At 40.6% G+C, this 14,794-nt stretch overlaps 1 protein-coding gene across 4 annotated transcripts in view; it reads left to right on the forward strand.

Moving 5' to 3' along the window:
* The window catches only part of Golga1 (golgin A1), a 50,138-nt gene that overhangs the window by 3,331 nt on the left and 32,013 nt on the right, over positions 1 to 14,794 (forward strand). For all 4 annotated transcript variants that reach the window (XM_036183075.1, XM_036183078.1, XM_036183076.1 and 1 more), the window contains exons 4-7: positions 6,944 to 7,034; positions 10,564 to 10,638; positions 11,623 to 11,720; positions 13,488 to 13,520. In XM_036183075.1, coding sequence (XP_036038968.1) covers positions 6,944 to 7,034; positions 10,564 to 10,638; positions 11,623 to 11,720; positions 13,488 to 13,520 — 297 coding nt within the window. The remainder of the gene's footprint in view (positions 1 to 6,943; positions 7,035 to 10,563; positions 10,639 to 11,622; positions 11,721 to 13,487; positions 13,521 to 14,794) is intronic.

Raw genomic sequence — 14,794 nt, forward strand, 5'->3', positions numbered from 1 at the left:
TAAGGGCTTATAGTGCTTGATAGATATTCTTATATATGAATGTATATAAAGCAGGCTTCATCTCCAGCTCTACAAGGAAAGAAAGCATGTAAAGAACAAGGTATATGTAAAGTGTAAGTCATGAAGTAAATCTAGTGCCCATCTAAAAAGAATGTTTTTAATACTGTTAAAGCCACTTACATGCAACTTCCAAATTCCCTATACCCTTACAGATAGGCGCCAGCTTAAATTTTTATGTTTATCAGTCACTTGCTGTTTAAAATATCTTAACAGTTTGAGCTCATAAATAATGTATTACTTAAAACTTTATTTTTTTAATTTAAATATATTTATTAAAATTTTTTTCATTTTACATACCAACCCCAGTTCCCCCTCCCTTCCCTTCTCCCGCCTCCTCACCTCCCTCCCACTCTGCCCCCATCCACTCCTCAGAGTGGGTAAGGCCTCCCATGGTAGTCAACAAAGTCTGGCATACCAAGTTGAAGGAGAGCCTAGCCCCTCCTCGTTGCATTAAGGCTGAGCAAGGTATCCCACCACATGGAATGGGCTCCAAAAAGCCAGTTCATGCACCTGAGATAAGTCCTGGTCCTGCTGCCAGGGACCCCACAAACAGATCAAGTCACACAACTGTCACCCACATTCAGCGAGCCTAGTTCAGTCCCATGCAGGTTCCCGAGCTGTCAGTCCAGAGTCAGTGAGTTCCAACTGGCACTGGTCGGTCAGCTGTCTCTGGGTTTCCCCATCATGATCTTGATCCCCTCTTCTTCTTCTTCTTTTTTGAATGCCAAATGCTGTTTATTGAAGGAGGGAGGAAGTCTTAAATACAGGCTTACAGCACAATGGGAGAACCCCGGAGGGCAGAAGTTCACTTTTTTTTTTTTTTTTTTTCTTTCTTTTGGAGCCTAGCATCGAACCCGGGCTTTGCGCTTGCTAGGCAAGCACTCTACCATTGAGCTAAATCCCCACCCCCACTCCTGATGTTTTAGAATCTTGCATCAAAGCTGTTAACACCCAATATGCTGGATACACAGATAAGGAGCTTCCCTTAAGCATTCAGGAGGGTGGAATCTAGCAGGGAATTAGCATAGGGAGGATATCAAGGTCAAGGTCGGCAAGCAAGGCAACAGTTACCCAAACGGAATCAGGGATCTACATGTTCCCCCTTTCACTAAAAAATGAGCTTCTGACTTAGGTTGCATGGGACGTCATGGAAACACCTGTCCAGGCCATACAGGCATTCTGTCTTAGGTTGGTGAGCGCCCCCAAAACTTTATTTTTGAACTGTATGAAAATGGCATGCCATAGTCTTCTTAGGCTTACCTTTTTTTTTTTTTTTTTTTAACTTAACATTTTCCCAAAATGTATCTGTGTTCCCAAAGCTATGGCTCATTTATTATTACCATTGCTAAACTATCAACATTTGAAAAGGCTGTGTTTTATCTTTATTCTTTAGCGATTGACACTTGAATATTTCCATGGTCAGCTGAGTCTTCCTTCTCTTTTCTTCCTCTACCTGAATACAGGTCATATCCAGGTCACATGCCAGAAGCTATTAGGTTATTGGAGTGGAGCAATAAAGTTACAAAATCAAGATTATCATTGGCATCTGTAATTAACAGGAACTAGGAGTGAATGTTTGATCAACTAGCTAAATAATTTAGTTTTAACACTGAGTTTTGCAGCAGAATGACCTGCTTTCCCTTTATGTTGATAAGTGAAATCTCATATCTCGAGTGTGTTTCATAGAGATGGATTCGAGTTTAGGGACTCTGGCTTTTAGACTTTTCCAGTAACCTATTTGAATTTAAGGAATTACATAGTCTGACTCTTATTCGCAATCTCTGAACCCTTATATCCAACTGAGTATATTTCTCTAAATAAACATCTTCCCTATGACATCTCAGATTCAAAATGAACAAATTGAATTCCTTAACTCCAGCTCTAAATGTGCATCACATCCTCTCAAATCCTTGAACAGAAGCCATAAAGGCTTTTTAGATCCCTGCCTCCTTTGACTTCTTAGTGCCTTATCAGTCAACAGGTACTTTGGGTTCTATTTGCCAAATGTCTCTGCACCTTACCTCTTTACTCCATCAGCTAGTGCTTTTACTAGTGTTTCCCTCTTATCCCAGGCTGACCTTTTTTCCTCAATTAAAAAGTCTCCAGTCTGGATGCCCTGCTTCCAGTAGCTTTCTCCCAAGATGATCTTCTTAAAAGTAAATCTGTTTGTGTCTCTCAATGCTTAAAATTCTATAGCTTTCTCCTCTTTTTCAGGAACTCTTTTTTTTTTTCCGAGACAGGGTTTCTCTGTGTAGCTTTGGAGCCTGTCCTGGATCTCACTCTGTAGACCAGGCTGGCCTCGAACTCACAGAGATCCACCTGCCTCTGCCTCCCGAGTGCTGGGATTACAGGCGTGCGCCACCACCACCCGGCCTCAGGACCTCATTATTGTGGTGAATAAACTGATGGTTTCATCACAGCTTACATACTCAACTTCATCTCACTCAACTCTCTTACACCCTATGCTAGATCCATACTTAATTTTTTAACATCCTGAAATAGACTTCACTGTTTCCTGCCTACAAATGTTTGCCTGTGCTATTTACTCTGTCTAGAATGTCTAATGTCTCCCTTTTGTACCTGTGTTCCTCTGAGAGATTCTTGGACTTCTTTCAGAGACTCCTCACATATCTCTAGTTCTAGAGAGCCCCTTGAACCCTGACCCTTCCCTCCTCCTGAGTTTGCTGCTTACCCCCTCTTGCCTTCTTAGTAGCCTCTGTTCTCGGGGTTACTAGTGCTGCCTCAGTTGATGACCTCCACTGAACTAGGGTTCCATGAAAGGCAATAAAGTGAAGCACTTAATAACTCACAGGGGTCAGTTACAGGACAAAGACCTGGGTTTTATTACTTTTCTTTTTCTTCTCTTGAGACATTATCTCACTATGTATCCATGGGTGGCCTGGAACTCACTATGTAGGCCAGGTTGGCCTTAAGTCTCATGGAGATCTCCTTGCCTCTGCTTCCTGAGGGCTAGGATTAAAGGCATGTGACACCACACCAAGCTGAATTTGAATTCTTGTTGTATTGTTATTCTATGACATTGGACAGCTTCCTTCACTCTTCTTTGTTTAGTTCCCACATCTGTGAAACAGGAATAGAAATGGTATCTATCTTTATTAAAGTATGTGTCAGGGATTTCCCAAGTCATTTCCAGGCTTGATGACATGCCAGGAGTACTCAGTGTTCTAGCGCAAGCACAAAGCCTGGGTTCCATCCTCAATCCCATGAAAAAAGAAATACTGTAGTAACCAGTTCTTAGTAAGCATTTCATAATCAGCTCCTGTTGTTGCTGCTGCTGTTTAGGAAAGCCTGTTTTACCACTTTTTCTAACATTAACACAGTGCTAAAGGCTAGGATATTTCACAGTAATAATCAAAACAATTTGTTCTGTTTATATCTCCTACAGTTTGCCATTGTTTGGCATTAGGAGGTAGGACCTTTGAAAGAGGATTAAGTCAGGAGCCCTGAATATTTAGTATTAGTGCCCTTATAAAAGCTCCAGACAATGCCTTTCCTTCTCTACTATTCAGGGTATGGCTAAAAGATGCCTATCCATGAACCAAAAAGTGAGTCCTTACCAAACACTAAACTCTTCCTGGGCCTTGATCTTAGACTTCTCAGGCTTTAGAACTGAGAAGTCCATTTCTGCCATCTACAAGCTACCCATTCATGGTATCAGTTTCAGCAGCCTAAACAGAAAACGGCTAGTAGAAGATGGTAGGTAATAGAAGCAGGTCTGTGGCAGCTTCTCTTCTGCAGCCTTAGATACATACCCTCCTCCAGCTCTGTGAGGTCAGTGATACTGTCACAGTTTGCCCAAGAGGAAGACAGTGTACAGGGCATTTGAGTAATTAGCTCAGGTTCTTGCAGCTAAGTGGTAAAACGGGTTGAATCCAGGTGCTGTGACTCCACAGATTTAACTGTCCTTGATACTGAAACTTGGGTTAAGGTTCACTGGCAAAGCACTTTCCTAGCATAAGTGGGGCCCTAGATTTAATCCCTAGTGCAGAGTTGTTGTTGTTTTTTTAAAGCCCTAGGTTTCTAGGTTTATTCAGTACCAGAGGAAAAAAGAAACTGACTCCCAGTAAATATTGAATGGCAAGTAGCTGAACAGGTAATTAATGTTTAAAATGGTTTGTGAGTTGTTCAACCACCTCTAAAATCATCTTGGGGATAAAATGAGGAAACAGTATGAAAGACTGGGTGTTAGTATTGTTTTAAATTTTGTTTGGTGTGGTAACAGAATTCTAAGTGGAAAAATACCATTCTTTAGAAATGTGTGTCAGAGTTCAGAATGAAAGGTCCTGATGTCTATCATTTGAACCTCGGCATGCACATTTAATAAGAATTAAAGAAGCAAATGTGAAAAAACAACCTTGCACTTGATTGAAAAATGGGAAATGACTACTAGGCGACTCATCCCTCTGCTGTTTTTGAAAACTTTTATAATAAAAGCAAAGACAGGGTAACACACACCTGTAATCCTAGCATTTGGAAGAAGAGTGTCCCATTCAAGGCCAGACTGGGCTACACAAAAAAGGGGAGGGGAGGTGGAGAGATGGCTCAGAGGTTAAGAGCATGGACTGCTCTCCCAGAGGTCCTGAGTTCAATTCCCAGCAACCACATGGTGGCTCACAACCATCTGTAATGAGGTCCGGTGCCCTCTTCTGGCCTGCAGGGATACATGCAGGCTGAATACCTTAAGTAGTTTCTTTTAGTATTTTAAATTTTTATTCCCCTCCACATGTGTGTGGCGTATGCATGTGCATGCACATATATGCAGGTACACTCACTTGTGTAGGCATATGTGTAGGCCAGAGAACAACTTTGAAAATCTACCTCTATTGATCCCTACTTTTTGGGGTGTACCTTCCTCTTGCTCTTTGACTTCTTGCAGAATGGGTCTCTCGCTCAGTAAGAAGTCCCTTTGGGCTATGCAGGCTAGCCAGGGAGTTCTTGGAATCCACTTGTCTCCAGCCCTCCTTCCCCAACACTGGGGTTCATGTACTTGCAGACATGCTTGGCTTTTTATCTAAGTGCTGGGAAATTCAACTCAGGTCCTCATGTTTGACTGACAAGCACTTTTACCCACTGAACCTGGAGGTCACCATTTTGCTATGTTATCTGCCTGTCTTCGTCCTCCAACCCAGTACTGGGATTACAGGAATGCATCACCATAGCTGGCTTTTATGTGGATACTGTGGATCCAAACTTAAGAGTCCTTATACTGTATATCTACTGAATCATCTCCCAGCCCAAATTTTTAAAAAATATTTTGTAAGTAGCTTGCCAATAGATTTCCTTATGACATTTTCCTACATGCTTACTTCTGTTTTACTGATCCCATCCCACCCCTACTTTCCTTCATCTCATTGTTCTCCATCAGAAGAAGAAGAAGAAGAAGAAGAAGTAGTAGTAGTAGTAGTAGTAGTAGTAGTAGTAGTAGTAGTAGCAGTAGTAGTAAAAAGGTGAGAGTCTGTATATCCAAGCTGGTGAGATGGCTTAGTGGATAAAGACTCTTGCTGCCAAGCCTGACAACCTGAGTTTGATCCCCAGGACCCATGTAGTAGACAAGAACCAACTCCAACTGCAAAATTGTCCTCTGACCTCCATACAAATGTACACACATATACACAAATAAGTGCAAAGTGCAAAAAAAAAAAAAAAAAAAGAGGAAAAAAAGTCATTATAACAGCTAGGTGTGGTGATTTATGCCTGTAATCCCAGGATTCAGGAGGCTGAGGCAATAATATAACCAAGTTCAAGGCCAGCCTGAACTACAGAATGAGACCTTGCTCAAAAATAATAAAAAGAAAAGAAATAGGTTCAATTCCCAGCACCCATATGGCAACTATCTATAGCTCCAGTTCCAGAGGATTCAACACCCTCACATAGACATACATGGAGACAAATCACCTATGCACATAACATAAAAATAAATCACTCTTTTTAAAAATAGACAACCCCCGCCCAAAAAAAACCCAAAGTAATAGTAGTGGTACACATAAATGTTTAGGTTTGGGTGTGTTTTGTTGTTGTTGTTTTAAGGGCAGGGTTTTTCACCGTGTAACCCAGGCTGGCCTCTAACTCACAGAGGTACACCTTCTCTTCTTCCTAAGCTGGGTTTGAAGGCCAGTGTCACTGCCTGGCTTCCCATAAGTAAGTAAGTTTGTTTTTGAGACAGGGTCTCAACTATATAACCCTGACTGTCCTATAACACCCTATGTGGCCAGGCTAGTCTCAAAATCATATAGATTCACTTGCTTCTGCCTCCCAGTGCTGGAATTAAAGGTGTACAACACCCAACTTTCCATAAGTTTTAAAATAATTGACAGTTGGGAAAATGGAAGCCTGTTCATATATTGAACTATTAGATGCATGTTTTCTGTGGAAGTCTGGTGCATTTCAGAGGTTTGGATTAATAACTTTGTTTTGTAAATCGGAATACTGCAGCTTTATCAATACAGAACAAAGTCTTAGCCATGTACAAGACTTTGGTTCTTGTTAAAAATTTCTCCCCTTTTATTCTAGGAGTGTAATCTTTAAAAGACAAAGTGATTTCTATTTTGTATTATATTCTTGGTGTAATATGATCATAAGGAACTCTTTTATTCCATGCTACTCCGTAATGCGTTTTTCCAGTAGTCCACACTTACATATGACTTGTGTTCAACAGGCCCTGCCACCTTGTTGTCACAGAGGAAGGCAGTGTTGCTTCCACTTCCCAGGTGGAGGAGCTAAAGTCAGTTACTTTAAGAAGGTTTTAGTAATTACAGTTAATTAAAATTAATCAAATAAAAGAAAAGAGGTGTTGGTTTTCTATCTGGTGCTGGCTCACTGGGCTGGAGACCCATGTGATATCTCCTTTTATCTGTCCCAACAGGCTTCTGATGGAAGCAGCTCCAGAGAAGATCTCTCATCCCAGCTTTTGAGAAGAAATGAACAGATACGGAAGTTAGAGGCCAGACTTTCTGGTATGTGTTAAAAAGCCATAAACAACAGACATAGGACAAATGACCCTCTCCTGATATAAGCCTGCTTTATAGGGTAACTATAGTAACTTCCCACAGCATTTAATCTCCTTAGTCAGAAAGAAAAATTCTATGCCCACTTTGTTGCCTTGATTCTTTATTTATTTTAGCATAGTGAATATAAAAGTTTTTAAGTTTTCTGCTCCTGAGGTTTCTAGTCATGGCTATAAAAAGTGTTTAAAGTTCATATAGAGGCTGGTATGGTGGTGCAGACCTTTAATAACAGTACGTAGGGAGATAGGAAGATTCTAAGTTTAAGGCCAACCTAGGCTGCATAGCAAGATGCTAGGTGAGTAGGGTTCGGAGGATCAGTGCACCTTCTGCCAAGCCTGACAACCTGAGTTTGATCCCTGGGACCTAAATGGAGGAAAGAGAGAACAAGCTCCTGTAAGTTGCCCTCTGATCTTCACATACATGCATGTATACACATAATAATAATAATAATAATAATAATAATAATAATAAGCTTGAAGAATTTTTTAAATTTATTTCCATTTATTTTACATGCATTAGTGTGAAGGTGTCAGATACCCTTGAACTGGAGTTACAGACAGTTGTGAGATGCCATGTGGGTGATGGAAATTGAACTTGGATTCTCTGGAAGAGCAGACAGTGTTCTTAACTGCTGAGCCATCTCTCTAGCCCCTGAAGAATCTTTTTTAAATTTTTAAATGAGGAAAGTGTGTGTAGAATAGATTTAGCCATGTTCCACTGTTAGCATATCTTATTTTCAGGTAGAAATTTATAGGGGCTACTCTGTCTATAAGGGATGATCAGCAGGTGTTGATGCTGGGCTGCTACTTGGTGTAGCTCACATCACCTATGGGAGTCTTGATCCAGGACTTGGGACCATTTTTCTGTGGTTTTCCTGGTTTCAATACCTGCTTTCAATACAAGGAGAATTGTATTTAGATGTAATTCTCTTTACATCTCTGTCTTAGTTACTGTACTGTTGGCTGTGAAGAGATACTATAACTAAGGCAACTCTAAAAAAGAAAACATTTAATTGGGGCTGCTTACAGTTTCAAGAGACTAGTCCATTATCATCATGGCAGGGAGCATGGCAGCAGACATGCATGGTGCTGTAGAAGTAGCTGAGAGCTACATCCTGATCCAAAAGAAAAGAGAAAATGGCCCTGGTGAGGGCTTTGAAACCTCAAAGCACACCCCTAGTGACATACTTCCTTCAACAGGGTCACACCTTCTCCAGCAAGCCATATCTCCTAATCTCTCTCAAATAGAACCTCTCCTTGGTGACTAAACATTCAAATATATGAGCCTGTGGGGGCCATTCCTTTTTGTTTTGGATCGTGTGTGTGTGTGTGTGTGTGTGTGTGTGTGTGTGTGTGTGTGTGTGTGTGGTTTTTTTCAAGACAGGATTTCTTTGTATAACAGTCCTAGAACTGCTTTGTAGACCAGGCTGGCCTTGAACTCACAGAGATCCACCTGCCTCTGACTCCCAAGTGCTGGGATTAAAGGTGTGCAGCTCCCACCCCCATGCCCAGCTGGGAACCATTCTTATTGAAACCACCACAATCTCTATTCAGTTTACAGTTTACACAGCTCCCATTATCTCCTTTACCTGAGCAATGCAAGTTCATGATAGAAATGTGAGGGTTTTTTTGTTTTCTTTTGTTTTTGTTTTGTTTGTTTGTTTGTTTTTTGTTTTGTTTTGTTTTGTTTTGTATGTGGAGCTGAGGATCGAACCCAGGGCCTTTCGCTTGCTAGGCAAGCACTCTACCTCTGAGCTAAATCCCCAACTGAAATGTGAGTTTTTATATTGGTTTTTGACAGAGAACACACTTTGATAGCTTCATCCTGTGATGTGGTCCATGGTTTATGTGTATCCTTTGCCTTATACCTATTTAGTTGGGGTAAAAGCAATAAACCAAAATTCACTAGATTGTATGTGAAATGGGTTTGTTTAGCTATCAAGAGTCCAAAGTATTGTTCACACTGTAGTTTTGTCTTCAGGATCAGCTTCATGGGGTCAGCAAGGTAAGGCACACAGGTAGCAAATAGTAAAGCTGGGATTCAAACTAAGATTCAAGCTCCAAATAGTCTGTTTAAGTCAGTTGTTACTGTCTTGAACACCTATCTGTAAAGTCAGTTGTTCTTTCTTGATCCCTATAAACAACACCAGTAACAGAAGTGAAATAACTGTTGCTTAATGTTGGGAAAGTACTTGCAGTGTAGTAAGTGCTTTTCCCAATACAGAAAGAAGATTAGTTGGCTTGACATAACAATGGCAGGGGACATTTAGAGAGTTGACATTTATCAGCCCACTTAATCTTAGGCATTGTCACTGGCCTCCTATGAGTAATAACAATGGCAGCTATGTTTTATTCATCATTGTGTGCCAAGCAGTTAATGCATACAAATTATTTTAATGCTTCCTTTAAAGTAGATGTGATTAGGTTAGGCATATAATTAGGCAGCACACTTTTAATTCCAGCACTTCAGAGGCAGAGGAAGGTGGATCTCTGAGTTTGAAGCCAGCCAGGTATACAGAGGAAGTTCCAGGACAGCCAGGTCAGAGAAATTCTGTCTGAGAGAAAGAGAGATGTGTTTAATATCAGTTAACATATGAAGAGACTAATATTCCAGGTCAGTAATTTACTTAAACCCTAGCTAAGAAGTGACAGAGTTGGGATTTGAACTACTTCTACTTTTATACTATATCATACTATTTTCTTTGGATCCCCAGGTAATTCTTTCACCTTTGAGGTGACATAGGCACACTTCTCTAGAGAATTAAGCACCTGCACCGTAAAGGCAGTTCTATGCTTAGGTGTTTGCTGTTTACCTAACCACTGCTGCCAGCTGTATGATCTACAAGTGAGCTTTTAGTGAATACCCTTAACTGCCATAATGCTAAGGGCAACAGGGAATGAGAACTGTCCTAGTCAGGGTTCTATTGCTGTGAAGAGACACCGTGACCACAACAGTTCTTATAAACACACACACACACACACACACACACACACACACACACACACACACACACACTTTCTCCAACAAGGCCACACCCCCTAGTCCTCATAATCATTCTTAAATAGTGCTACTCCCTGATAACTAAGCATTCAAATATATGAGCCTATGGGGGACATTCTTATTCAGACCACCACAGGAACACTGAGACTTAGAACTAAGTAATGAAGATTATGGCGGGTTTTTCATAGCAGGGAACTTCTGTGACCAAATCTCACCTAATTGTTGTTGTTCTTTATCAAGGCTAAACAAATCTTGTGTGTTCTCACTGTTAATACCATGGAAAGTTGTACTATTCTGTTTGCCTGTGTCATTCCTTATTACTGGAGGCTTTTTATCTAGCTTTCCTTAACAGGACTGGTTTTCAGGTTAAGAAAATCATCATCATTTTAATTCATTTACTTTTTGTTTGTTTGTTTAATTAACTTCCTTTCCTAATGTTTGTCCACTCCTGGTATGTGCATCACCCTCCTCACCCAAGACTATGCTGAACAGGTCCGAAACTTGCAGAAGATAAAAGAGAAGCTTGAAATTGCATTAGAAAAACATCAGGATTGTACGTATTTTTTTTCCTGCTTTCTTTAATCTTTTCAGGATTTAGCTCTTTTAATGACTTAGTATATTGTTGCATGTGTCCATCAGAACTCATATCTCTATTTTATAGTATTCTTAATCAGACTGATATGATGTTTGACTGAAAGTTACCAAGTATAAGCATATATCTGTTGCATTGTGGGCATACTTCTTAAAAGGGGATAATTTTGTGCTCATTTCTATCCTGCTGATTGTCCTTGGATGATTTTGGTATAGTCTAGTACCTAGCCCTTGAGTCTAACCTAGGAGAATATTCTCAATGTAGCTTCATTACTGTTATATTGACTAACTATGGGAAAGCTCTGACATTACTATATCATCGATAGACTGGACATATATTTTGTTAAATTACCCTATCCCAACTCATGTTTTCCTTGGGTATTGTCATCCAAGGAAGATGCTAAGGGAGAAGAAAAAAGACTAAAGAATATTTTTTTTTGTTATTTTTGTTGCTGGTTTTGATTTTGTTTTCCTTTTTTATTTTTTTCCAAGGCAGGGATTTCTCTGTGTAGTTTTGGTGCCTGTCCTAGATTTCGCTCTGTAGGTCAGGCTGGCCTCAAACTCACAGAGATCCGCCTGTCTCTGCCTCCTGAGTGCTGGAACTAAAAGAGTGTGCCACCACCACGCAGCCTTTGTTTTTTCAGTTCTGATAAAGAGGTAGCAGCTGTGACTTCACAGCAACCACAGTGGATGGTATTTTCTGCCCACCTACTGGTTTGATGTCTTCACTATTATAGAAGGCAAAGGTGAGGACCCAGACAGCAAACTAAATTCATCTTACCAGGGCAGAAAGGATGTGGGAAATTGAGTTCTTCACAATCTCATAATCCATTTCTATGAGCTTGCCTTTTTCATTTGGTGGCATTTGTAAACAATTCACATGGACTGTTTGTCATGCTGTTTCTGAAGTATTTCCATATCTCAAATAGAGCCTCTTTGTTAACAGCTTCCATGCGGAAATTCCAAGAGCAGAATGAGACATTCCAAGCCAACAGAGCCAAAATGGCAGAAGGACTGGCTTTGGCATTAGCCAGGAAGGACCAGGTATGTTATATGTGGTACTGCCCAAGGCTAGGAAAAGATTTCATTTAGGGACTTGACTTAAAAATCATGATGCAGACCTGGTAAAAATCTTTACAACCTAGAAGGAAAGGAATGAATATAAGTTCCTTTTTTTTTTTTTTTTAAGATTTATCTAATTTTATGTGCATTGGTGTTTTGTCTGCATGTATGTCTTTGTGGGGATGCCAGATCCACTGGAACTAGGGTTACAGACCGCTGTGAGCTGCCATGTGGGTGCTGGGAGTTGAACCCAGTTCCTCTGGAAGAGCAGCCAGTGCTCTCAACTGTTAAGCCAATAAGTTATTTAAGGATTCATTTGACCTTTTCTTATGGAGTCAGACTTAACACTTTAATCGCAAAGTGTGTCCAGAATTCTCTCTGTGTGCATTTTGTAAAATAGAGACAGAAACTGATGTGTCCATAATCTACTAGTTAGCCTACAAATAAGTAAAGGGTCTCACCCTCTAAAAAGTTGTCCCCCAACCTACACCCACAAACACCTCCCTCTTCCAGAGTAAGACGCTGTCACACTAGTCACAGCAGTTCACATAACCCTTCTGACCCCTTCTCCCGAACCAAATATAGGCAGGAAGAGACTCTTGATCTCCATGGAAACAGCTACTGAGAGATACTAAGTGAATAGCAGCAAATGGTAGTAAAGTAAGCCAGCTGTGGTGTGCTCTTCTACTCTTAACACTTAGGGCATACAGGAGGATCAGGTGTTCAAGGACAGCCTGGACTGCATGAACCCTGTCTCCAAAGAAAGGAAAAACAATAATAAATTAAGACAAAACAAAAAATTTAAAAGAGAAAAATAATAATACTACAGTAGCTATGGGATGTGTTTTGTTTGATATAGTGAGTAGTGTTTTGGGTCTTGTGGTTGTTGTTGGGTTTTGTTGTTTGTGTGCTTGACTGTTTGTTTGTTTGTTTGAGTTTTTTTGAGGCAGGGTTTCTCTGTGTAGCCCTGGCTGTCCTGGAACTTACTTTGTAGATCAGGCTGGCTTCCAACTCAGAGATCTGACTACCTCTGCCTCCTGAGTGCTGGGATTAAAGGCATGTGTCACCTCTGCCCTGCTAGTCAATAGTAAATATAAAAGCATAAATGTAAAAATATAAGTATAAATATAAAAGCATCATTTACAACTACCTAATAGATAGCTATGGTGTGGATATATATAAATATGAGGAAAAAAATCTAAAAGTATATTCTGATTAGCAGCTGTTGAGTTTGGTCCTTTTGTACCAATATTATTTTCCTTGTATTCTGTAGTTTGTGAATAAGGAGTGTAATATCCCCTCTCCTTTGTCATACACCAGAGTCTCAAGCCAAGGGAGCAGATTGTTACCAAATACTGTTGATCATGCTCCCCTAGACTTTCAGTAAGTTGATGTCTAAACATCAGCTGTGTGACCCAACTCAGTGGCTCCTAGCTGCCCACTCAGAAGAAGTAATAGCAGTATTCATAGACGACTTAAAGAATAGCAGAGCTTGAGTGTCCTCTGAGTGGACACCTGAAACTGTACTATGTTCTAGAACTTTATGTAAAGTGTATCTTCCTTTTCTTTTAGGATATTTAGCTTTCTTAATATTGAACCAATTTTATGGGTATTTTTGCTTGTTTATGTTACTGTTTATCTTTCCCTTTTTTTTGGTTGATTGATAGCTTTTAGGAGCAAGTTGTTTTCTGAGAGTCTTGATATTGTAGATTCTTCTCCCTAGAAACTGTTTCTTTTGTTTTGTTTTAGGAATGGTCAGAAAAGATGGACCAGCTTGAAAAGGTTAGTCATCTTTGTTGTATGCATGATAGCATTGTCTCTGAGGCTTAGGAAATGTTTTCTCCTGCCAGGCCTAGTTAGTAAAGGCTTGTAACCCCAGCTGCTTGGTAGACTGAAACAGGAGAATTTCAAGGTCAAGTCTGCCCTGGCTATTGCGTAAATTCAAGGCCAGCCCAAGCAATTTAATAAAGTTCTAGCTTTAAAAAAAGAAAACAACAAAGATTGCTTGTTAAATTCATATATGTGTGTGTGTGTCTGTGTGACTATATACACACACACACTGTATGTATGCAGGTGCCCATGGAGGCAGAAACACTGGATGCCTCCTTGAGCTGGAGTCACAGTTAGCTGTGAGCTACTAGGCTCCTCTGGAGTAGCAGAGTATGCTTTTAACCATTGAGCAAGCCACTTCAATTCTTCTAAAATTAGAAGTGGGAACCAGCAAAATGGACCAGTCTAAGTTCAGTCTCCAGGACCCACATGGTGAAAAGGAGAGAACCATCGCCCACAAGTTCTCTGTTCTACACATATATACCATGGCACACCTGTGCCACATTTACACAAACATATACATATACACATAAACTATACACATTAATAAAAGCAAATCTCACATGTAATGCAAAAAAGAAAAGTTTTTTTAAAAAATGAGCATTAGCTGGGTGGTGGTGGCACACGCCTTTAATCCCAGCACTCGGGAGGCAGAGCCAGATGGATCTCTGTGAGTTCAGGGCCAGCCTGGGCTACAGAGTGAGTTCCAGGAAAGGTGCAAAGCTACATAGAGAAACCCTGTCTCGAAAAACCAAAAAAAAAAAAAAAAAAAACCTGAGCATAGTGATTAGTGATACAGTGCCTACCTAGCATGTGTAAGGCTCTAGTTTCTTTTTTTTCTTTTCTTTTTTTTTTTCCTGGTTTTTTGAGACAGGGTTTCTCTGTGTAACTTTGCACCTTTCCTGGAACTCACTCTGTAGCCCAGGCTGGCCTCGAACTCACAGAGATCCTTCTGCCTCTGCCTCCCGAGTGCTGGGATTAAAGGCATGCGCCACCGCCCTGCAAGGCTCTAGTTTTAATCCCAGGAAACCAGAAGAAAAAGGTGGGTAGGGGTACTGTTTTCCCCAGTACCCAGCTCACAGTACGTTACGATAGCACCTCCTGGAAGCAGGACACTGGGCAATTGGCTTCGGCAGCCTGCCTCATACTCTTCCTTAGTGGATATGCTGGGCATCCTTTGTTGGCTCTTCCTGCTGTACCCCCTGCTCTCATCCTTTTCCTTATTT

Source organism: Onychomys torridus, chromosome 4 (genome assembly GCF_903995425.1).
Source record: "Onychomys torridus chromosome 4, mOncTor1.1, whole genome shotgun sequence".
NCBI lineage: Eukaryota > Metazoa > Chordata > Mammalia > Rodentia > Cricetidae > Onychomys > Onychomys torridus.